The sequence below is a fragment of the Mirounga leonina genome, unplaced genomic scaffold (assembly GCF_011800145.1).
Source record: "Mirounga leonina isolate KUSES-001 unplaced genomic scaffold, KU_Mleo_1.0 Mir_93, whole genome shotgun sequence".
In the NCBI taxonomy this organism is placed as follows: domain Eukaryota; kingdom Metazoa; phylum Chordata; class Mammalia; order Carnivora; family Phocidae; genus Mirounga; species Mirounga leonina.
In genome coordinates this window covers 25,574,742-25,597,850 of record NW_023270854.1, presented here as the reverse complement: position 1 = coordinate 25,597,850, position 23,109 = coordinate 25,574,742, and the positions used below count along the sequence as shown (strand labels likewise).

General features: G+C 54.5%; 1 protein-coding gene across 5 annotated transcripts in view; it reads right to left on the bottom strand.

Annotated features, from left to right (window-relative positions):
• Positions 1-1,390: 1,390 nt before the first annotated feature.
• ZBTB7C (zinc finger and BTB domain containing 7C) overlaps positions 1,391-23,109 on the bottom strand; it is a 345,852-nt gene continuing 324,133 nt past the window's right edge. For 3 of the 5 annotated variants that reach the window (XM_034996007.1, XM_034996009.1, XM_034996010.1), the window contains 2 exons: positions 14,463-15,689; positions 1,391-4,361 (listed from right to left, as the gene is read on the bottom strand). In XM_034996007.1, the coding sequence (XP_034851898.1) occupies positions 3,710-4,361; positions 14,463-15,673 (1,863 nt within the window). In that variant the 5' untranslated portion in view covers positions 15,674-15,689 and the 3' untranslated portion in view covers positions 1,391-3,709. Of the gene's footprint in view, positions 4,362-14,462; positions 15,690-15,876; positions 16,062-23,109 lie in introns of all 5 variants that reach the window. The other 2 variants (XM_034996006.1, XM_034996008.1) reach the window with 1 other exon arrangement.

Sequence of the window (23,109 nt, the reverse complement as noted above, 5' to 3'; positions counted from 1 at the left end):
CTGACCCCCACTGCTGAAAGGCGTTTGGGTGGAAAACTTGGAGATGCTCTGGTGTACTTACACCCCTTTGGTATTAGAGGTGAGCAACGTGAGGACCAGAGTAGGGAAGGGATTAGCCTGAGGACACACTGCAGAGGAGTCTGGAAACCCACATTTGTTCTTTCCTCTGTACGGAGAAATGCTGCATTTGGTTTACAAGGATGCTGACCATGGGACACCTGGGTGGTTCAGTCGGCTAAGCGTCTGCCTTCGGCTCAGGTCATGATCCCAGGGTCCTGGGATCGAGCCCCGCATCGGGCTCCCTGCTCGGCGGGGAGCCTGCTTCTCCCTCTGCTTGCCGCTCCCCCTGCTTGTGCTCTCTCTCTCTCACCGACAAATAAATTTAAAAAATCTTTTTTTTTTTTTTTTAAGATTTTGTTTATTTGACAGAGAGAGAGAGACACAGCGAGAGAGGGAACACAAGCAGGGGGAGTGGGAGAGGGAGAAGCAGGCTTCCCGCGGAGCAGGGAGCCCGATGCGGGACTCGATCCCAGGACCCTGGGATCATGACCTGAGCCGAAGGCAGACGCTTAACGACTGAGCCACCCAGGCGCCCCAATAAATAAAATCTTAAAAAAAAAAAGAATGCTGACCATGGCAAGAAAGGGGATTGCAAGCAGGAAAGGGGCTCTGGGGAACCTTGGGTTATCTAGAAAACACAGCTCGAAGAACAGTTTTACTCAGAAAGCCCGCGCTCTGGGTTCTGAGCAAAGTTGACCCCGTTCAACGGCCATGCTTACCTCTTTGAGGATCTCGTGTTCCCTGGGAAAGAGGCTGTGGTGAGAAGGGAAGAGAAGTCGGGCTCCATTGCCAGGAAACGAGAGAAGCCAAGTGCACAGGGAGGCCGCCGTGGACGCCACGGTGGGGAACTCAGCGGCCTGGCGGTGCTAAAGGGGTCGGCAAGCTCGCGACTTCCGGGGGCTCACACGCCACAGGCTGCGCCTGCGCATGCGCACGGGCGCGCAGAGGCGCGCGCGCGCATGCGCACACGCACAAGTTTGCACTCAGGCTCGCGGATGTCCCCAAGCTTGTGATCGCACGGTGCCTCACGCATCTGAGAGGTAGGAGACGCTGAGGAGTTCAGCTCTGGCGTCCCCACCCCGGGAACCACCCCTGACACCTGAAAGGAGCACTGGAACGAGGAAGTCAGCCTGAACCAGGAAACTGAATAAGCATAGCTCCTCGCCACACTGGCCTTCAAGTGTAGGGGTCAAAGGTTTGTGTTTTTTGCAAGGATGTCTTGGACATTATCGTAAGCCCGTGACACCGGCTCGTCAAATCCTTTTTGCGGTGAACACCTAGCCATTGACTTGTTGCTGGTCACCTCTCACAGAAGTGCAACTCTCAATAATTTAATCAAGTCAGTTCATACTGTTTAATAAATAGGCCAGAAAATTAGCTGAGCGTTTTTCTCGGCGGGGTGCGGCGTGCGACCAAAGTTATGGAAGATTGTCCTTTGAATCACTAAGGCAAACTCTGTTGTGTCATTTTACATAAAGAATTCACATTAAAAAAAAAGTTATAAATAGGAAAAAATTCCAAAGTTTTCCCACAGACAGGGAAATTGAGACACCAAAGGAAAAAAAGAAAAGGAAAAAAAAGAAAAACAAAGAAAAGAAACAAAACACAAGCACCCCTGCCCCCCACAACCCATTTGCGCCAGGTTCTTCTCCAACATACAGTACTCAAGATCTTTGGATATTTTACAATGTATGACTCCAAACTGCAGCCGAGAGAAAACAAAAAGAAGTAACGAGTCGTCTGAAAAACTGAGTTTATAAGAAGTCATTACCTTTACAAAATAAAAACAAAAGCCCCAACACCACTGGATTCCAATTTGTTCATTTTTCCTTGTTTTCTTCTAAAGTTTGGGTCAGCCCCAATCCCTTGGCTGATGGGGGGGAAGCATGGGGATGTCGGTGGATGGGTCCCAGAAGCGAGTGTCAGAAACGGAGCTGGGAATCTAAGAGGCGGCTGCCCAGGAAGATGGCATCTGAAGACAAAAGGGTGTCAGAAGCAGTTCCCTCTGATTGGAATGGCATTTGGGGGAGTGAGGAGTCAGGGTTCTCTTCTGGGAAGCTGCGAGGGGGACAGAGTCTGTGGTCTTCTCTGGCCTTTTTGTTTTTTGTGTTTGCTCAGGCAGAAGCCAAGGCGATAAGAAGAGCCGAAGTCTCGTGTCCACAGCTCCTGGATTGGGGACACAGGCCCTGGGTAATCCATGCAGATGAACCCTCCCACTGTCGGGGCTGCTGAGAAACAAAGGCCAACTCAGCAAGAGAAGGGGGACAGGGGAAGGAAAGGGGAGAGAAGAACAGGAAGGCGCTGGGCCAGCAAAGCGGTCTTCCTTCTCAGAACTTGCTACAAACTCAGGAACCAGGGAGAGTGTGCGTGCCGCCCTAACTCCCAGAGCCCTTCAAACCCATAATGGAGCCAAGATTCTGTTTCCCACCACCAAGGGGAGTCAAACACCCCAGCTTCCTCCCCAAGGGATGAGGGGGGAGGTTGAGGGTGCTCAAATACAGTAAAGGGGGCAATCCCCAGAGATACCAAAGCCCCTAGAAACCCACAACAAACATCAACCCTGGGTAACCAGGTGTTTTGTCTGTTTCCAGGAATCAGGGTAGAGGGGGGCAGTCATCAGGTGTTAAGAGGTGGTTCCCATCCCTTCTGTATTGGCCCCAGGGGTCCCAAGAGACTTTGTACAGCCCTGGAGGAGGTGTGTGGAGGTGGGGTAAATGCTTAAAGAGTCATCCCCAGGGCCCTGACACAGTGGCCTGCTTGCCTAGAGAGGTGGGGAGTACCTGGAGTTCCCCAAAGCTGCCTGTGGACAAGCCACACCTCAGCTCTTCTCTGTCACCCCTGTCTAGTTTGGCCACATTTCTCACCTGTGCTAACATAGAGGGGGACGTGATTAAACCAAATCCGGTAAGACATGTTTTCAATAGGACTTTAGGAGTGCAAAGCTCCCACCTTCTCAAGAATTCTTTGTGGAGGGACAGGTGTGTAGATGTGTGTATGTGTGTGGGTGGGTTTGGGAGGGGAAACTAAATTAGCAGCCCCCCTTTGTAGCAGGGTAGAGAGGACTGACCTGTCCGAGTTTACAGCACAGGGAGGGAAAAATGGGCCCGGATTCCAGGAGCCCTCCCTCCCAATAGGGCATTTCCCAGAAGGATCCCAGGATGGCTGGAGACTAGAAAAATGACCCAGCAGAGACGGGTCAGTAGAGACTCTGCCATAGGGCTGCAGCTAGGTGAGGATGCCTGCCCCAAGCCCTATGGGTAGGCCTCAGCCCTGCTCCATCCGGTGTGCCTCTGGCCAAGCTCCCTTCCTCCATCTAGCCCCACACAGCTCCAAAGTGCTCCTGGGCACCCAGGGTGTGGCCTCCTCTGTGGCACAGGCCCCTGTGAGTTTCTGTGTGACAGCCAGAGCGACAGACAGGTGGAGGCCAGGCCCCGGGCTCCAGGCCCTTTGGGAGGAGATGTCCATCTCAGACACCTGCAAAAGGGAGGCAGGAGGCCATAGGAGGCCTGGGAAATACCACCGTTGCTGATAATATTTTTTCATGTTTCTTTTGTGTTTCAAAGAACAAGTTCAGACCCACTGGGTGGGGCAGGGGAGGCCTGGTGGGAGAGGGGACAGGGCCGCCTGACTGGGGTCGACGAGGACCAGCCTAGTTGTTGGCTTCAGACATGGAGGCCACGTGGTTGAGGCCGGCGAGCCCCGGGAGGCCCGCCAGGCCGGCGGCCCACGGGTCGGGCAGCGGGAAGTAGGGCCGCGCGGCCGCCACGTTCTCGGCCAGCGCGAAGGCCAACAGGCCCCCCGCGTTCCTCTCGGCCTCCAGCTGCGCGCGCCCAAACAGCTTCATCTGCGTCTCCTCGAACTGCCGCTCGAGCTCCTGCAGGCTCAGCGCGCCCTTGGGCGCCGCCAGGAAGTGCTTGGCGGGGCTGGGGCCCGGGAGGCACACGGCCGCCCCGCCCAGGTGGCCGCCCACCTCGCCCAGCGCGGGCGGCATCACGAAGGCCGCCTTCTCGGGCGCCGGGCCGCCGGGCCCGAAGAGCAGGCTGGCGGCCCTCCAGGCGGCGGGCTTGCGGCCGCGCCGGGGCCGGGCCATGCGGCAGCTCTGGCGCTTGATGTGGCGGTGCAGGTGGTCGGAGCGCGTGAAGCTCTTGTAGCAGAACTCGCACTGGTAGGGCCGCACGCCCGTGTGGATGCGCATGTGGTTCTTGAGGTCGTAGTTGTGCACGAACTTGGCGTTGCAGTGGATGCACAGGTAGGGCCGCTCCCCCGTGTGCTTCCGCATGTGGATCTTCAGTTTGTCCTGCCTGCAATGCAGAGCCTGGAGTCAGTCCCCTTACTGAACGCCAGCAGCCACCCCTAAGCCTCTTCCCCCTTACTCCGGAACCTGCTAGAGCTGGCTGCGGCTGTGGTGTCCAAGTCCAGAAAGGGGACCCACGCTGGGATTTCCTTGCACCCCCTGCCTCGCTCCAAACAGGTGGGGCTACTCACGTGGATTAGAGGGCTGGAGAAGGAGCAGTGTCTGGAAAGGCCTCCTTCACTCCCGAAACTCGGTTTACTCATTCGCTCAGAATCATGAAGCACCTCTCTATCAGAGGCTTGTCTCAGACTGGAAAATGGGCTCCCTGGGGACACTTCTCCCCACAAGTCAGCAGTCTGTCCTTCGCCCCTGCATGGTGTGACAACCTCTGATACTGGGTCGCACCTTAATTTCGTGCCCACTGTCTCCAAGCAACAGTTCTCCCTCCTATTGGTCCTGCGCTTTTGCCCAGAGGCCCAGGTCCCATCCTGGCCCTTGGGCTGTTGAGCTCTCTGTCCTCAGCACTAATCTGGGAGGCTACGGAAGCCGGGCACACCTTGTTCAAGTCTCCTGCACTGTGGTTTCTTATCCCAAGCTGTGGGCTCTCCTCTTTGTCTGCAGAGAATCCCAGGGTTTACAAAAGAGCCAGGTGCGACAAGAATGTAGCCTAATCTAGGGCAAAGCTTTTCAGGATTTAAGTGCTATTATTCAGAGGGAAGGTATGGTGTAAAGGTGGGGCTCCCATTGGGGTTCGGGAGCCCCTGCTCCAGCTGCAGACCCACCACTAACATGCTGAATGACGGTGGGCAAGTTACTTAACATCTCTGCACTGAGCTGAATTTAGCATTAGACATTAGTTCCTATTACCCAGGGCTGATGGAGAATCTGGGTTTGTGTCAAATAGATTCAGTACACCTCCTGGTGATCTTGAAAAGAAAACTGACATCACAGGGTTGTCTTCCTAAAGACTGAGTGCTGCACAAGCCGGCTAACGGAGCCTTCCAGCCTGGCTGAAGTGCAGTCAGGTGGGCTGTAAGAACTCGTCTCACGGTCCTTCTGTAGCCTTCCCCAGCCAGGCCTGGCAGGCCAACAAGCTCTGTGTCCTCCTACATCCTCCCCGCAGGTGTGGCTCGGGTGGAGCATCTGCCTGTAATTTTTGGCTCGGGTTTGAGGTCGGAGCAGATGAGGAGCCCAGGCATCCGCCCTAAAATGGCCAGATTTAAACCATGCTCAATATAACCCCAGGACCGCAGGAGCAGGTCCCGGTCTCCTGCTGTCTCCCGGCCGCTAGAGGTCTCACTGGCTCTCATTTTTGGACTGGTTCCCCAGGGGTGGGGCAGGAGAGAAAAGGACATTCTCCTGTACACTGGCAGGGACCAGGGGAGGAGGACCAGGGAGGACAGAGCCACCCCTTCCACCTGTGCTCCCAGCAGGAAGGCACAAGGGCACCTGGGAGATAGAGATGGGGGTGGGAAGCGGGACAGGCAGGGAGAAGGAGGTGAATGCTGCTGTCTGAAGCTGGCAGATGTCTCCACACACCAGACCCTCCTCTCGTCCCCACTCCCTGTCCCTTCCCCTCCCACAACCCACCTGCTGCGCCCAGGCTGCGTAGCACCCTGCTGTGACATCCCACGTTCCCTTCCCCAGCCAGCATGCTGCCCTTATGGTATCTATAACCCACATTTCATCCGGCCGACTGGGGGTTTGAACAGGAAGCCGTCTTAAGCGAGCATCTGGGCTAGTGGGTCTCAAACTTGACCCTGCATAAGAAGGGCCCTCAGGGCTTGATGAAGCAGCACTCTGGGCCCCACTCCCAGAGATTCTGATTTGGGAGGTTGCGGGGGGGGGGGGCAGAGAATTTGCATTCTTAACAAGTTGCAACTGCTGCTGCTGCTAGTCCATGCACCACCTGAAGAACCACCTTTGCTGGAGGGAAAACTGGGGTCCCGGGAGGGAAACTCACCAAGGTCACCCAGAGGAGTAATGGCAGAGCTGAGCCTAGAATTCAGGCCTCGTTCTTCACCATTTTAGGAGTGGGGTGCATGGTACCATTTTTTTTTTTTTTTTTTTTTTTTTTAGATTTTTCATCTATTCATTTGAGACAGAGAGATACAGAGAGAGGGAGAGAGAGAGCACGAGCAGGTGGGAGAGGCTGAGGGAGAGGGAGAAGCAGACTCCCCGCCGAGCCGGGAGCCCGATGTGGGGCTCGATCCCAGGACCTGGAGATCATGACCCGAGCTGAAGGCAGACGCTTAACTATCTGAGCCACCCAGGTGCCCCGCATGGTACCATTTATACCTCAAGAGCTAAATGCCAATTTAGTCGTGAGGGATAAGTCTTGGGATTCCACCCATTCACCAAGGCTCTCAGGGAAGTGCGGGAGCTAGCTGGTCATTGGCTGTAGGACTTGTGTCCTCCCCAGGGCCTGGTGGAGGGTTCGGTGCAGAGTCCGCACTGGGCCGTTAAGTATATTACCTCATTTAATCCTTCCATGACCTGGTAAGGTGGATATTTTTCAAAGTCACTGTTGTACAAAATTAATAGTATTGATGTTGAGGGTCACCCTCAAATAATGGACAATGCAAATGGTAAATCTTCAGATATTCAGGGCCTACTATAAATATCTATCACTTCTCCCAAGCTTTTCATTAGAGCATCCAAAATAAGGCACATTTTAACAGCACTTAACTGAAGTGTGTAAGAAGTGCTGAGAAGGTGACTATCACTTCTTTTTATTGAGCACCTGCTATGGGCAGATGAATACACCATTTCAATGACCCTGGAAGGTTGTTATGCAGAGGCAAGTTGTGATGTAGGGATGGGGCCGCCATTAGGGGTCTGGGAGTCCCTGCTGCAGCTGCGGACCCACCACTAACTTGCTGTGTGACCTTAAGCAAGGTACTAAACCTCTCTGTGCAGAAATGAATCAAGGGCCACACATCAGTTCCTATTATCTAGGACTGATGAGAGAATCTGGGTTCGTATGAACTAGATTCAATGTACCTAGAATAATTTCCTCACTTAGAGGATGAGCTGAGGCTCAGTGAAGTCAAGCAGCTTTCCCAAACGTATCCAGCCATGAGGGGCAAGGAGGCCTGGGGAGCCTGCTGGGGTATGATTTCTTTGCAAGCTATTCTGAGGTTGAGAAAGGTAGATTTTCAAACAGGGGACTCCCAGCCCACGGCCTATCAGGGCAGGAAGTGCAGACCAGAACAATTAGAGCATTTGTAGCCAGCTTTCTGCCTCTGGGGCCAGAAGACTGGGGCATGTGTGGGAGGAGCTCAGCCCTGGGCAGGAGCCCGCTGTCCCAAATGGTGACTTTTGTTTTGTGGGAGCAGTGGGGAGGCTTAGTAGAGCTGCAAAGCCCATGATAAAATTTAGAGATCATCTAGTCTACCAGGATCACATTAATATGTTCTGATTCACAGTCTGAGTCAGTGGGCTGGGTCACCTGCATTATTTGCTGGGACTTTGAAAATACTGATTTCATTCAACCCCTTAACTCTCAAGATAAGGAAGGCAAAGACAGAGAGGGAATGGCTTTCTAAGGTCACACCTCCTCCTCATTCCTGTGACGACCTGTGCATGTGGATATAATGTGCAGGTGCATTGGGAGAGCCAGGCCCAAGGCCAGGCACGCTGCAAGAACTGGACTAGGCCCTTAAGTGCCCTGGGCCTCAGTTTCCTGACCTCTAAAACGGGGGGCTGGGCCGCACCATTTTGACCTCTGGTGTTCTGTGAGTGTTTGCATCTGGGGAATGGGCTTATACTGAATCTCCTTCTAGCTAGTTGGCTTCATATATTATGGCTCTTCTACACCCGCTTCCTCACGAATCTGATTTGTTTGTGTAGGGGCATAAGTTTAGTTGGAAAGTGTTCTAGCTTGAATTTCAGGAGCTGAGCTCTTGGTCACTTCCATTTGGGACTGGAGGTCTGGTGGTCCCACTAAAAATCTCCTGAGGCTGCCCCTGTCTGATGGCCAATGTGCTAACTTACTCCTTGGCATGGCTTGCAAGGCCCTTACAAGCTAACCCTTCCAGTTACTAAATGAGTAAGTTCGGGGGACCCCCGGTGACTATAGTTAACAATACTGCAATAATTGTATACTCGAAAGCTGCTAGGAGAGTAGATCTGAAGTGTTCTTGCCACACACACACAAAATGTAACCATCTGAGGTGATGGATATGTCAATGTGCGCACCACCACGTTACTGTGGTATCGTAACATTGTAGACCTTAACCTTCTATGTTGTAAGTCAGTTATATCTCAATAGAGCTGGGAAAAAAAGATCACCGGTCTACTTGCTCGCCCCCCTCCCCGGAGTACTGCCCCCACACACCACACGGATATGCTGTTCCCCTAGTGGGCCATGCTCTGGTCACCTCTGTGTCTTTGAACACCCGGTGGCGTGAGCTGGACTTCCAGCCATCCCTCCCTCCAGTGCAGAGCCTGCCATATTATGAAATGGATGCTTGGTAAACCCTGCTCCTTCCCTTTCTGTGCAGATCTTGTGTTTGGACACCGGTGTGCCATCTCTGGGGTCCCACCAGAGGTCCAAACCCAGATGTCAGCGTGCGTGCTCCTTCCTCCCCCGCCGTGAACCCTCTTTCGGGGCCCCCTCCTCCCTGCACCGCTTTCTCAGTTTACTTTGGCAAACTGCACTGCCTGAAATGTCTCCCACTCCCAACTCACCACCCCCACCCTTCAAGGTCACATTCAAGGGCAAGCCTCTACAAACCTCTCCCTGTCCACCCAGGTCTTGTCCTTGGCCCTCACCTTCTGGAGCCCCTGGGACCTGAATACTGCCCCTCAGGCTAGGTCACTGGAGGGGCAAGGAGGGAGCAACAGAAAAGAATGTGTCAGCCTCAGCTTCTCCTGCCCCGTGGTGTCGGCACTGTCCCCGCCCCCCTGGCAGGACGTGAGCTCTGGGAGCCAAGCCTTTCCGTCTGCACTGTCTGTGGCCCCTGCTCAACCACATGGGCACTCTCAGCGGATGGAAACACTGCTCAGAGGCCGCCTTTGCGGCTCTGTTTTCCGTGCATGTCATTTCCAGGGCAGGGGCCATCACACATGCTGTTCCCCTTAGCTGCCCCGCATCCCTGCAGAGCCACCGCCTTGTCCCCAGCCCCTGCAGCCCTGTCTCGTCAGAAGCCTGGGCAGCACGATGTTGCAGGGGAGCCCACCCACGGGCAGGGAGCACTGGCCCCAGCTGCTGCAGATAAGGAACCAAGGCTCTCAGTATGAATCATTAGCAGGGGTCGGGTGCTGGCTGTGCACCAGGCAGTTACGCCCTATCTCACCGAAGCCCATGGAGTTGGTGTTGCCATCCTCGTCATGAGGAAATGGGGATAGAGAGGCTGCAGTAATGTGTCCGTAGCTTCCCTGATATTGGGCAATGTATGGATGGAGTTATGGGCTTGGGAGCAACCATAGGAAACACCTGCTCCAAGCCCCACACATTACACATGGGAACCTGAGGCTCGGGGCGGGGGGGCGGGGCGGGGGGAGGCCAAGGTCACATCTCCCGTTAGAGGCAGAACCAGGCCCTGAACCTGGGGTTCCTGATTACCACTCCAGTGCTCTTTCCAAGGCGCCAGAGCCCGCTGAGAAACGGAGCCCCCATCCCCCCCACCTCCATTCAGCAGCACTTAGCGGGTCCCGGGCACCCTTGCTCAGTCCGCGGCACCGAAGCTACTCGACCTGCTTTGATGAGAACCTGTCGGACGCTTTTGTATTCTGCGTGGTTGGTACACCACACGGAGCGTGCCGTGGGGCTCATGGTGGCTTTGCCGGCTGACCCATGACCTGCTGGTGCAGGATCAGTTCTCAGAAGCCCCGGGCTCCAACTCCAGTGTGCTCTGGCTCGCCCTGACCCCCTTGTCTGCCAGCCCCTTCCTTGACCCTGCCCTGGGGACCAGCCCAGACCACGTGCACCCAAGCCTTGATCTGCATTCCCCCTTCCCGCCCAGAGAGCTCGTTGTCATGGGAAAGCTGTGCCAGTCCTTCTGAGCTCGTTCTGCCGAGTGAAGGAAAGGGCCGCGGGGTCTCGCCTGGTGTCCCCAGCCTCCACGAGGGCTCCCAGTCCCGATATGCTTCCCCAGCACCATCCGCCCACACTTCTTGGTAACCTGACTGTCTGAGACAAACCCTCTTCCTGGTGCCACTGCTAATGTCATTGCATTATCTTAATAAGGTCCCCAGGGCTGCCAGGAGTGGGAGGGCTAAAAGGAAAATACTGGAAAAAGGCAGCACCCAGGCTCCTGGCCTGGTCTGGAGAGAAGACCACTGCAGGCGTGTGGAGGAACCAGCACGGGGCTCATGCCGGCGGCAGGTGTCAGAAGCGAAGCCCTGCGGCCTTTATGGAACGGTGGCAGGAGGCCCGGTGGAGCCTGGTGAGGTCACAGCTGGCCAGAGAGTGATGCTCAGGGTGAGAGGCACAGGCAGAAGGACTCCAAGTGATTGTAGGACAGCGTGGGCCCAAAGGAACATAGTCTGGTTGAGGCCTCTGAGGCCCTGCCTGGGGCTCCAGGGGAGTCTCATATCTGGAACAATCAGTGGAAAGACAACGGTCCCCAGGGCTGGTTGAAATGGAGCGCCGTCTCCGAGGTGAGGGTCTGACGCCAAGGAAGAGACACCACCATGGTGGGGGAGGCCTTCCCCTCTCTTCTTGGAGAACCATAGAATGAGAGCTTTAGGGGCAGAATGGGCTGTGTGGGAGGGATGCCCGATCCTTCCACCACTGCTGCTGCTGAAGCCGTCAGGAATGATGTTCCCATGAGGCGTGGACATTCTGGGAGTTGGCATCTGAGGAGCCTGGGCCAAAGGGCCACTTTGCAGGAGGAGGGTGGGCCGCTCCACCATCCCTTGGGGTGATGGGAGGTGGGGTCAGCATCAAGGGGAAGGGAAAGGAGGCCTCACCAGAGAGCGGAGCTCAGCCGTGTTTAAGGAAAGAGAGGGAAAATAGTGTCGAAGAGGAGGAGTCGAGGGCGGCCGGTCCAGGCTCCCTCAGACCCTGGGGGGCCAGGTGCCCAGGAGCAGCTTGGCCTTGCAAGGGAGGCTGGGAATTCTGGGCCAAAGAGGCAGCAACGGCTTCAAGGGGCTGCTGAAGTGCCTCCATCTGGGGAGGGAGGGAAGGTGTTGTGGGAGGTGGTGCAGGAAGTCAGCCACCAAGAAGGTCCCCGTGGAGGGGCTGCTAGAGGACTTGACTACAGGGAGAAGCTGCAGGCCAGGGGACAGAGAAGAAGCCTTGCAGGGCAGCTCCGGGAGGGGGCAGGAGGGAAGCATGGAGCCGGCTCTAGCGAAGAATGGGACAGGGAGGGCGGTCAGGCACAGCCCATGGTACGAAATCAAGTCCCCAGGGTCCCTTGTGTGAGGAGACCAGGAAAATGTCCAAGCTCCCCCCACTCTGGGGTGCCTCTGTTCTGGGAAGGGGGGCCCCAAGAGCAACTCCGATCTTTCTCAGCAGGGTCCAAGTCCAGTGGGAGCTGGGTGAGGGGAGGTGCTGACGGAGGCGGGAACGGGGCTGCTTCAGGGGGCCCAGAGAAGAGCAGAAGCGGACCCGAGGGAGGGCAGGGCAGACGCACAGCCGGAACCGCCCCACGGCTGATCTGGCTGGGAGGGCTGGTGAGGCTGCAGGCACAGTGGCCCCCTAAGTGATCATCAGGAATGTGCTGGGAGGGAGGGTTCTGGAATGCAGCCCTCCTATACAACCCAGCCTCCTGACCCGAACCAGGAGGCCTCCTCAGAGAATGTTCTCGTGTCAGGAGGGCAAGAAGTCTGTCTGCAGTGACTGACCAAGTTTAACACTTTCCCTAGGGAAGGCAGGGCCACAGACTGGCGTGGCCTGCGCAGAAGGCTGTGTGTGTGGGAAAGGCCCAGAGGGGAGGGCCAGAGAGGGAAGGGACTTGGGGTGCTGGGCAGGCTTGCTGTGTGGCATGCTGAGATGTGCATCCCCCGAAGCCACAGAGCCAAAGCTCCCCTGAAGGGGAGAGGTGTCCTGGAGTCAGCCCTGTGTGAAGGGAACAGCATGGCAAATTGGGGATGTGGACCCCGGATGGCAGGAAGGGGGTGTTTTGGCTGACTTGGGGCCTGGCTTTGTTGGATCTGGCCTGTGAAGGGTGTCCTTGTCTTTGAAGTCATTCCCAGGGGACTGGGCTGGGAGTCACAGGCCGGAGATGGGTGAACGGTACTCGAATATGGATTGTGCCCTAGTTTATCTCCCCAATACCATCTCCGTGCTTTTGTCACACGTCATCCAGGTGTTCTAGCCTGGCCTGTGGAGCTAAGGTGAATTCAGGAGAAGGCGGTGGTGGTGGTGGCGGCGGGGTAAGGGGGGGTGATTAGAGTGGCAGGGCCATTCGTGAGGGATATCCCAGGGGAGGTGAGTCCCAGGAACTTTGGGTCCAGCTGCTGTGTGGCGATAACAGGAGCAGAGTGCCCTGAGGTCAGCACTGTGGGGGAGCAGGGGGTGCACCTGGGGTACGTGGGGCCCTGCCCCTCTGCCCCTGCAAACTCGCCTGTACTGTCAGCCCAAAGCATCTGGGAGAGATTCTGTTTGGGGTTTCCCTCTCAGAAGCAGCTGTGTGGGGACCCCAAGGCCACCTGGGAAACAGTCAGTATTGTCCTTCGAAACAGTCACCAAAGGAGCTTGCAGGACTCTGTCCGCCATGCCGCTGTCGCTTGAATAGATTGCTGATACCCTTCGCTGGAAACTTCAAATAGAGTTTTGAAGCTACCCAAGAGAGTGGGTCTCATTACTTTATAAGACTCATCTAATTTTCCCCCCGAAAACTACTGTCCCTGATTTGCTATTATTCAACTTGGCTCAAAAAAAAAAAAAAAAGTCACTTTCTCCTCAAAGGCCAAAGCTGAGGCCCCCTGAGGAAGATCAAAGCAACGAGCCCCCAGCAGTTCCCAAAGAGGATCTGGGGTAACAGCGGCACCCTTGGCACAAATGTGGGTCTCCAGGGGAGTTCTTTGCCAGGGACGGGGGCAGTGTGGGGAAAGGACCTAGTCTGGTGAGTCATGGTCACAGGGCAGCTGTCCACCAGGGTCTGTCCACATCCGATCCACAGAAATGACCGAGCCCTGAGGCAACGCCACTCACCAGAAGTTTCTCCACTGCCGAAGTGGCTGGGAGGGTCAGCCTCACACCAGTGACCACCACATAGCACCAACAGACCATATTTTCCCAAAACGAGGGCCAGCAAAATCAAGCAGGGAACACATCTGAGCCCCCAGCATCCCACCAATCAATTTCGAACCCAAAAGTTGCAGTGTAGAGAAGGTATGTAACACACCTTTGCTGAATGGCACAGGGTCTGTGAAAGGTGAAAGGTTTGTCATGTCCTGATTGCAAATTTCAAATTCTATAACCGCATAAAGTTAACCCTTTTCCTAACATGGAGAGTCAGCGGGGAGAACATAAAGAGAGGCTTATCCTTTAGATGGGATCTGGAAGAGGACTGAAAGGACTACAGGGGTCTCTGTGGTCTCCTGGTCACAGATTTTGCTGTCACACAAGTCCCAGCTCTGGCATTTTCCTCTCCATGTGCTTACAGGTGGCCAACTTGCCACAGGGAAGTGGACTGATCATCTGCAAACAGAGGCCACGGAGCCTCCCCATCTTCCCAGGGCGTGGTTGTGGTGACGGTCTCTGCAGTATGCCTAGGACAGCCCCTGGCATGCCGAGCATGCGCCAAGCAAAATAAAGAGGTGGCACTCCATTGGGGAGCTTCCACCTGGGGAAGGGGAGAGGGAGGTCAAGCAATCAAGGAGCCGAGGCCCCTCACTTCTGACTTACCCAGAACAGCTCTGCTCTCAACTGTGTTATATCTTGGCCTCCCACCTCATACTGTATTTCAGAAAATATTTTAGCTCTTAAAACGAGTTTGGAAATCCCCGCACCAGGTAAAGCCTAGTGTGCCTTCTAGCAAATACACTTGACATGTGTCTCGGATCCAGGTGGGACTCCGCCGAACGGAGCGAACGGAGATAAGGAGGGTTTCCTGTCTCCATCCCAGCCCTCCGTGCCCCGCTCTGACCCTCCCCTGACCCCCCTCCGCCCCCCACCCGCTCAGGCCCCTCACCTGAGGGCGGTAATACGCACCTGGTGAAGCGGACCTCACAGATATTGCACATGTATGGCTTCTCCCCGGTGTGGGTCCTCATGTGCCGAGGCAGCTTCCCGGCCCCCATGATGACTTTGTGGCAGATGGGGCACTGCTGGGAGGCCTTGGGTTTCAGCTTGCGCTCCTCCACCAGCGGCCAGGGCGGGAAGAGGCCCCCCAGGTGGGTGGCACTCAGGAAGTTGAGATAGGCACCGTAGTCACTCTCCGCCTTGATGGGGCCCAACGGCCCCCCAGGAAGGTCGGGGAACATGTCCTTGAAGAAGTCGCTAGGGAAGGGGGGTGGTGGGGGTGGGGGCAGCTCCTCCTTCTCCTCCTCCTTAATCTTCCGGTTCTTGATGACCAGGTCTAGTGGCCCACTGTCCATGGGCTGCTCGGGCAGCTGGGCGAAGGCACCGAAGTCCCCTGGCCAGAGGTGCGGGAAGAAGTCAGGGGCGAACGGAGATAAGGAGGGTCTCCTGTCAGTGATGTTGGCCTTGGGGTACAGATTCTCCCTCAGCAGAGATTCGATGGAGAAGTCCCGGATCACGCCCAGATGCCCGGGGCCGCCAGCCTGGAAGGAGTCAGGGAAGTCCCTGGGTGTGTCCGAGTAGGCCTTCTCTGTGAGGTGGTCCGTCTTGGAAGGGCTTTGGTGGCAGTCGATGTCCTGGGGGTCAGGCAAGTTTTCTTGATCGGCAAAGTCCTCCGTGTCGTCATCCTCGTCCTCCTCCTCGTCCTCCTCCTCGTCCTCCTCATCCTCCTCGTCCTCGTCCTCCTCGTCATCGTCGTCGTCCTCCTTGTCGTCCTCCTCCCCGCCGTCCCCGCTGGGCTCCATGATCTCCAGACACACGTTCACGATGCACTGGATCTCCAGCATCCTGGCGGCGTTGAGGATGTGCTTGACGTTGGAGGCGGTGATGGTGAGCGTGGAGGTGTAGGCGAAGTCCAGGATGGCTGCCAGGGCCTCGGGCTGGACGAAGTCGATCTCATAGACGTACGGCTGGCTGGCTAGCGCGCCGGCCGTGAACAGCTTCTTGAAGTACTTGCTGCAGGCCGCCAGGACGGAGCGGTGGGTACGGTACTCCTGCTCCTGAACCACCAGGAGCACGTCGCAGAGCAGGCCGTCATGCCTCTGTTCGTTCAGGCTGCACAGGACCTCACTGCTGTGGTTGGGGAAGGGAATGCCGATGAGCTCGTCGATGCCATTGGCCATGGTCTCAGCCAGAGCCCTGCAGGGACACACGGAGAGGAGACCGGGGTTAGAGGCGTCGTCCGGGAGGGGAGTCCAGGCGCTGGGGTCCCCCCTGGGAAGCCAGGCTGGTGGGTGGGCTGGCCACAGCACCTCTGCCTTTGCTTAGGGTCTCCCCCTCCACCAGGAGGCTGGCCCTCCTCCCTCTCGGCTTTGCCAAACCCCACCTGCAGTTCAGAGCCCAGCTGGCCAGCCAGGCTTTTCACTGTCCAATGCGCGGGCTCTCTCCTGGGACCCCGAAAGCTCTCGCAGTTAGGCTTCTCACTGGGCAGCTGGTATATGCCATGCCGCCAAGGCTGTGGAAGCTTCTCGAAAGCACGTTTTCACTGAATTCCACTTGATTAACGTGAAGCTGCGAAACACGAGAATGGACGGCCACGTGAACCTCAACCTCTCTGTGTGCTATGGGGATGGCGTCCACCACTTACCCACACGACATCCGTGGGTCAAGGGCTACGGGGGGACAGTTCTCTCACCTCTCAGGGCTCCTGCTGGGAAAATGCTCTGGTTTTTTTCCCTCAAAACCTCTGACTCAGGTAATGGATGAACATCTTGATCCTATTGGCTCCTGTTAGAAGCGGAGCTGGGGTGCGTCCCCTCACCATTTATGTTGAAGTCTTAACCCTCAGTATCTCAGAATGTGACTGTATTTGGAGGTAAGTCCTTTAAGGAGGTGATTAAAGTTACAACGAGGTCATATGAGTGAGCCCTCACCTGGTCTGACTGGTATCCTTGTAGCAGGAGAGGAGACCACAGACACACATGGAGGGACCACCCCATGAAGACACAGCGAGAAAACAAGTCGAGAGAGAGGCCTCAGAAGAAACCAAACCCACAGACACCTTGACCTTGGACCTCCAGCCTCCAGAACCAGGAGAAAATCGATCTCTGTTGTTGGAGCCCCCCTGGGTTTTCCTGCTTTGTTATGGCAGCCTGAGCATGGACACAGCCACTAGGAATCTGAAAACCGATTTTGTGGCCCATTTTCAGGATGGGAATGGGGGCATTATGGCCTCTGTTTTGCCTTCTGGACCTTCCTTCTGGCTTCATCTTAGTTGATGAAGTTTCTCTTCTTTTGCCCATCTTGATCTTTTTTTTCTTTTAAATACTGACCTCTTATATATGTATATCTGTGAGCTGTTTCAGGTATAAATACACATTTAAATTCCGCATTAAATTCTAGTACATTATTAATGTATCATGTCTGTATTCTGTCACTCTCAGGGAAACGCATCCCCTGCAGGGAGAAGCCTCTTCTGAGACCCCTTAGCATTCCATATACAAAAAAGGAAGTGTGGGGTGCCTGGGTGGCTCAGTTGGTTAAGCGACTGCCTTCGGCTCAGGTCATGATCCTGGAGTCCCGGGATCGAGTCCCGCATCGGGCTCCCTGCTCGGCAGGGAGTCTGCTTCTCCCTCTGACCCTCCCCCCTCTCATGTGCTCTCTCTCTCAAATAAATAAATAAAATCTTAAAAAAAAAAAAAAAAAGGAAGTGTGGCCAGTGAGAGCCACCAGGAGGGAAAAGTGCAGGACGGAGGACACTGGGTATTACCTCCCTGCAGGGAGCAAGACTCATAGCCCAAGTCATCAGGCTCAACCTGGACAAAAAACCACCTCAATTTTTATACCATCGCCTGGAGGACCCTTCTACTTAGGGCAAAGCTTGATTTTGGCCCATGTGTAAATCCTAGCAAAAGCCAGGCCCATACCCCGGTGCGATTACAGTGGAGAGAAAATAAAAACAAAAACAAAACCTGAAAACCCCGTGCCCCCATGAGAAGAGCTTTGGGGATCTCCACACATTTATCTTCTGGGTGTTTCTACCCTGGGAAGGCAGATGCAGTTGGGAGGGGAGGAGTGAGGAGTGCCGAGCACACAGTATGTGCGCTGAATGGGGTCTGGAGGCACCAGGAGCCTGGCGGGAGTGCTGGGTGCTGGTGCTCCTTCCCCCTCCCATCCTCTCCCATCACCGAGGGCCCAAGGCTTCCCTGAGCAATCCCACTGCAGGGAGGGGCTCAGGAGGTTTCCCAGAGTGAAGGCCTTGCTGTCTTCCCGCCTTCTCATCTTTAAAAGGGCCAGAGACACCACAGGCCATGCATTCATTCCCTAAATCATCACTGGGTTTCTCCCTGTGCCAGGCCCTGCCCTGACTTCTGGGGATGCACAGAGAGTAGACCAAGAAAGCCCCTACTCTAACCCAGCTTTACAGAGACATTAACTGTGATAAAGATACAGCAAGATTCACCAGAGAGGAATGAGAGCTCCCTACACACCTCTCAGAATGGCTAAAATAAAAATAGTGATAACACTAAATGCTGGCGAGGATGTGGGGAAACTGGACCACTCAGCCATTGCTGGTGGGCATGTAAAATGGTACAGCCTCCCTGGAAAACAATTTGGTGGTTTCTTAAAAAACTAAATATGTAACTACCATATGACCCAGCAAGGACTCGTGAGCATTTATCCCAGAGAAATAAAAACTCAGGTCCACACAACCTCAATGCAAATGTTCCCAGCCTCTTTGTGCATAGTAGTCAGTAACTGGAAAGAACGCAGATGTCCTTCAATGGGTGAATGGTTCACCAAGCTGCAGCGCATCTATACCAGGGAGGACTAGTCAGCAATCAAAAGGAATGAGCTACTGATGCATAAAAATCCCTGGATAAGCCAGAGTGAAAAAAGCCAATACCGATAGGTTACATCCTATATGATTCCATTTACATAACGTTCTTGAGGCGGCATAATTAGAGATGGAGAGCATGGGAGGGGTTGCTAGTGGCTAAGGAAGGGCTGGGGCAGGAAGGAGGTGGGCGTGGTTATAAAAGGCAACATGAGGGACCCTTCTGATGATGGGAATGTCCTGTATGTAGACTGGTCAATATCATAGCTGATGTCATACTGTGATCTTGAAAGATGTTACCATTGGAGAAAGCTAGGTAAAATAGACATGGGATATCTGGATTATTTCTTAAAACTACATGTGAATCAACAAATTACATAAAAAATAAAAAGCTTAAGTTAAAAAATCAAATGATAGGAAACAACCTAAACCAATCAATAAATCTTCTTCCACCCCAATGTTATTTATCATCTATCTATAGTAGTGGGTGAGGTGGTGGCGAGAGGGAGACTACTTTACTCAGAGTGGTCAGGGAAGGCCTCCTTGAGGAAGTGTCCTTTGCCTGGATGGTGAGAAGGATCCAGTCATGGAATGATGTAGGGAACAGTGTTCCAGGCTGTGGGAACAGCAAGTGCAAAGTGGGCAGACCCACCAAGGCACTCTAGGTCTGGGATTCTGCTCTGAATGGCCTCATTTAACTTGGTTCTTGTCTACTGAAAGAACTTCTACATCTCTCTGGGAGGCTCGGGTCCCCCTGAGGTCCTGTGTAGGACTCCCCTCTTTCTCTCTGACCAGGGAGGGCATCCCCAGGCTGCAGGCCTCAACTGTCTATGCCACAGAGAGAATTCTGAGGCTCCTTCCTTCCCTGACATGCCAGGCCTCCCTGCTGTCATGTGGGGGCCAGAGGGAAAGCGGAGGGCTTAAGGATGCCTGGCAAGCTGAGAGGCTCCAGGCTGGGTGGCTCCTTCACGGCTGCCATGCCTGCTGTGGGTCCCAGGCGGGCTGCTCTGTTGCAGCCAGGTGCAACATGACCTTCTGTGCAGTGAGGGGGGCCCCGAGGACCCTGGTCCCCACCATCTTGGCCCCCAGGTTCCTGCTTTAGACACTCAGGCCTCCTGGGGAGGATAGGGCCAGGCCAATCTCAGCCAGCACCTTCTCTCCGCAGGCCAAGTGCCTGCCCTACACAATGGGGTTCCCAAATGAGGGATCAGGACCATCATCTGCCCTCAGGCCTGCTCATCTTCACAACAACTGGGATTTAGCTCCTATAATCATCACCGTCCCTATCTTACAAAGGAGGAGAAGGAGAATCACAGAGACATTAAGTTAAGGCATAAAGATCTGAGTCCGAAGGCTGGTTCCCCAGGCCAAGCTCTTAACAACAAATGATCTACCTCTTACCTCTCCACAAAGGCCACCAAGAAGGGCCAGTAGTCCCTGCTATTGCCCGAGGGGCCCAGACTCCAGGCATTCAGAGATGCTGAGGGGTGCCTCTGTGCAGGAGGGGTGGGAAGGATTTGGGTCGGCAGGGGAGGTTGGCCCTACTTTCTCAGGAGGGCCAAGCAGGCAGGGGCAGCAGGTGGATGAAGGCTTGGCCGGCCTCAGCAGCTGCAGCATCAGGAAGACTTCCGAAGCAAGCTCCAGGATGCTGCTTTCCTCAGAATGGGCAGAGTGGCTCTGAGACCCCAGAGGGGGCCCTGGAACTCACCCACTTGTTCCCGGGCAGCCTCCTCTGCTCCGTGCAAGCAGCCCCCTTGGGGGTGGTTCTGGCAAAGCTCTGCCAGGCGAGGGGGAAGAGGGGAGAGGAGGAAATGGAGCTGAGACTCCATCAGGCTTTTCCATCGTAACTTCTGAGCTGACTGCCCACAGCACTGATCTCAAATGTGCTCCACATCCTAGCTCTGTATCCTCTTCCCTCTAACCCCCTGACATGAATCCTGCTTCTCAGCCTCCGTGCCTTTGCTCATGCTGAGCTCCTGGCTGGAGAGCACCCAGCACCCCACACGTCCAGCATCCTCCTTCTCCAGGAGGCCCCATCCCACCCACACTTCAAGACTCCACTCAGATGACCCTTTGTCTGTCTCTCAATTCAGATGCCAGGCCTCTCCAGCCTTTAGATCTCCTGAACTCCGGATGACTCCTGCCATTTATCTCACTCTACCTTGTACTGTAACTTATTTTCTGTGTCTCGGTGTTTCTGCTAGATTGTAAGCCGCTTGAGGACAGACTGTCATTACGATGCTTAGCACAGTCCTGGCACGCAGTTGGTGAAGGTCTATGGCAGGGGCCCAGCAGCATCAAAATTACTGTTGTGCAGGTTGTTCACTATACAATGGCACTGCCTCTAAGGGCAGACACAAAGATGTCCCCCACCCCATGATTCTTGCCTTCCGGTAGCAAGGGCTCATGCCCTTGTGTGGTCCCCCTCTTCATGAATAGGGCTGACCTGTGTAACCAATGGGATTTGTGGACTTGATGGCGTGTCTGAGAGGAGGTCATCAAAGGCATTCTGGGGGAAGCCAGCTGCCATGTTAGGGGGACACTCAACACTCAAGCAGCCCTATGGGGAGGTACACATGGCAAGGGACTGTGGTGTCCTACCAGCAGCCAGCACTAGCTCACCAGTTGTGTGAATGAGCCACTGTGAGAGTGGGTCCTCCAGCCCCAGGCAAGCCTTCAGATGACAGCCTGGCTGCAGCTCCCTGAAAGATGCTGAACCCGAGCCACCTGGCTGAGCTGCTCCTGAATTCCTGACCCACAGACACTGTGAGACAGCAAATGTTTACTCTCGGTTTAAGTTTCTAAATTTTAGAGTGATTTGTTATGCAGCAGTAGGTAGCTAACATGGGCACTATTGACTTCATAGACATTCTAGATCTGCAATATTTAGCAGATGGCGGAGAAAAGCTTCAGTCTAACAAAATGAGTGTATTACAGGGCTGTTTTGATAGATGCAAGTAGACACAGTGAGGAAATGGCACCTTCCCCAAATTCCCACCAAGCTACCATATGGGCAGCAGGGTCCTCGCACTCAGAGACACCTTCTCATCTCAGATGATGGCTTGTAAATGAAACTGTGACTGTTAAATATCAAGTCAAAATCAGTAAAACCTCAGAAAATCAGTTCTTTATGGAGAGCCAAGTTTTCTTGCTTGTTAAGGGCTTATTCCTTTAAAGACAAAAATGCTTTAAATGTTTCTCAGAGAAAATTCTTATAATTCCTTAAGCTTTCTCCCACCTTTTAAAATAGAGGAGATGAAACCCATTGACCTGTAGGTTGGTGGTCAGTGTCTCATTGGAGCCCACTGAGGAATGGAGGGTGGCTGTCCCTACACTAAATGTCCCATCTCCTCTGCTCTTGGAACCATGTCTGCTGGGACTGGGAATCAGGAACCCTTCGCTGTGTGACTTTGGGAGGCCCCTCTGCTTCTCTGGGCTTCTGTTTCTTCATCTTACCATCTCAGTGTCATGAAAACCTGATAACTATTGTCACGATTTGAAGCTACAGGTGCAAAACGGAGATGAGGACAGGGCAACAGGCCTGTGTGACCATGGACACGAAGGCTGGCCTGCCTACCCAGTAGTGACTTCTCACTGTGCCTTGGTCCAGAGCTTTTGTCCCATTCCTGGAGGAGCGCATGTAACCATGTCACTGGGGGCTGTTTTTCCAGGCAGGAGGTGGGGTTGTGTTTGCTATTTCATTGTCTCTTTGGGAAGAAGTGCCCCCTCAGTGCACTCTGGGAGCTTCCCTGGTGACTCTAAGATTCCCATGCCCTGGAGGGCCTGTAGACAGCAGTGTCCCCAAGGGGATGCCATGCCCCCACCTTCCCACCCAGGCCCTCTATCCCCATCTTCTATCCCCTCCATCGCCCAAGCCAGAGCAGTCCTGTCTCCAAGAATAACGTACTCAGGAAAGAGAATTACACACACACACACACACACGCACACACACACACACAAAACCAAACAAAAACTCTCAGCAGCCAGGAGAGGCATAATGCAAAATATAAACCTCTGGTTGGGAGGGGATAGAAAAAAATCATAGATCAGAAATAAAGGGGGAAGTGGGAGAGAGGGGAAGAGGAGCTTAGAGATGGAGGAAGGAGGTGACAAGGAAGAACACAGGATGGGTGAAACCTTCTCCCATGTGGTCATCATTCCAGAGGACCTCCCCTGGGCCTCTGCACTCCGGGGAAGGTTCTAGAGCCCAGAGATGTCTGAGCAGCCCTGTCTGACCAAAGCAACACTTCTCATCTCTGGGCCTCTGTTTATTCAACTGTAGAATGAGATCACTCGCCCCGGGTACAGTGTTTGCATCCCTCCCCCAACCAACCAGGAGGAGGGGGCATGCCCTCAGTGTACTAGCTAAAGAGGGGAGGAGGTGCTCCTATAAGCGAAATTGAAAAGTGGTGGGGGCTGGGTGATTGGAAGAGGCCACCAAGGCCTTCGACCCATAGGAATGCCTTATAAAAACCTGGCTTTAGGGGCACCTGGGTGGGTCAGTTGTTTAAGTGTCCAACTCTAGATTTCGGCTCAGGTCATGATCTCAGGATCCTGAGATTGAGCCCTGCATCAGGCTCCAGGCTGAGTGTGGAGCCTGTTTTAAGATTCTCTCCCTCCTTCTGCCCCTCCCACCTCCTCCCCCGGCTCACACTCTCTCTCTCTCTAAAAAAAAAAAAAAAGAAGAAAGAAAGGAAGGAAGGAAGGAAGGAAGGAAGGAAGGAAGGAAGGAAGGAAGAAAGAAAGAAAGAAAGAAAGAAAGAAAGAAAGAAAGAAAGAAAG